General features: G+C 59.8%; 1 protein-coding gene across 1 annotated transcript in view; it reads left to right on the top strand.

Annotated features, from left to right (window-relative positions):
- LOC106121894 (uncharacterized) overlaps window positions 1-1,089 on the top strand; it is a gene marked incomplete at its 3' end in the record, with an annotated part of 2,088 nt that extends 999 nt beyond the window's left edge. The window contains exon 2 of the mRNA XM_013317728.1: window positions 18-1,089. Coding sequence (XP_013173182.1) covers window positions 18-1,089 — 1,072 coding nt within the window. The remainder of the gene's footprint in view (window positions 1-17) is intronic.
- Window positions 1,090-1,112: the final 23 nt, after the last annotated feature.

Below are 1,112 nucleotides of genomic sequence, written 5' to 3'. Positions count from 1 at the left end.
TATCGGCTCATCATGAGCAAGCTCAGGCCCTGGGCCCCACCTCTAACGTCGAGCATGGACCCTGAGACGCTGGACAGAGTGCTGGAGACCCTGTTCCCCTCGATGAGGGAGGACTTCGAGGCACCGAGCATGGTGGTAGCGCCAGCGACGTCAAATCGTGATGCGGACGGGGAAGTCCCGGAAGTGGAGGAGAGGGAACTGTGGGCGGCTGTGGCACGGCTTCAGGCCAAAAACACCGCCCCAGGCCCCGACGGGATCCCCGGACGCATATGGGTCCTGGCGCTACGGAACGGAGTGGACAGCAGGTTCCGAGATCTACTCTCTCGGTGCCTTAAGGACCATACTTTCCCAGGTGACTGGAAGACGGGGAAACTCGTACTGATTGGAAAGGCGGGAAGACAGGCAGATTCGCCCTCGGCGTACCGCCCGATCGTCTTGCTCGGGGAGGCGGGGAAGCTTTTTGAGCGCGTTATTGCGACTCGTCTCTCCGAGCATCTCGACCGAGTAGGGCCGAATCTGGCAGACTGTCAATACGGTTTCCGGCGCGGTCGCTCTACCATCGATGCTATTGCACGGGTGAGGGCCGTCGCCGAAGAGGAGGTCTTGACGGGCGGCGTGGTGTTGGCGGTATCTTTAGATATCGCCAACGCTTTTAACACGCTGCCTCACGCTTGTATAATGGAGGCCCTGCGGTTTCATGGGGTCCCATTATACTTGCGTGAGACGATCAAGGCCTACCTAACGGACAGGACAGTGGTATATCCCACAACTACCGGATTTGGACAGAGGAGAGTGTCGTGCGGCGTTCCACAAGGTTCCGTTTTAGGGCCACTATTGTGGAACGTCGGTTACGACTGGGTCCTGCGTGGCCCGACTCTCGGCGGCGTTAGTGTCGTCTGCTATGCGGACGACACACTGGTGTTGGCAAGGGGCGGTAACTATCGGGAAGCGAGTGTGGTAGCTACCGCCGGAGTAGCCCAAATAGTGGGCAGGATCCGGAGACTGGGCCTGACGGTGGCCTTGGAAAAATCCGAGGCCCTGTGTTTCCACAGGCCTCGCCGAGCGCCACCGCCAAACGCCCACTTGATTGTGAGCGGAGTTTCCATCGGCGT

This window comes from Papilio xuthus, unplaced genomic scaffold (genome assembly GCF_000836235.2).
Source record: "Papilio xuthus unplaced genomic scaffold, Pxut_1.1 DF829045.1, whole genome shotgun sequence".
Taxonomy (NCBI): Eukaryota; Metazoa; Arthropoda; class Insecta; order Lepidoptera; family Papilionidae; genus Papilio; species Papilio xuthus.
The sequence above is the reverse complement of the archived record's forward strand: the minus strand, read 5'-3'. Positions and strand labels throughout refer to the sequence as shown.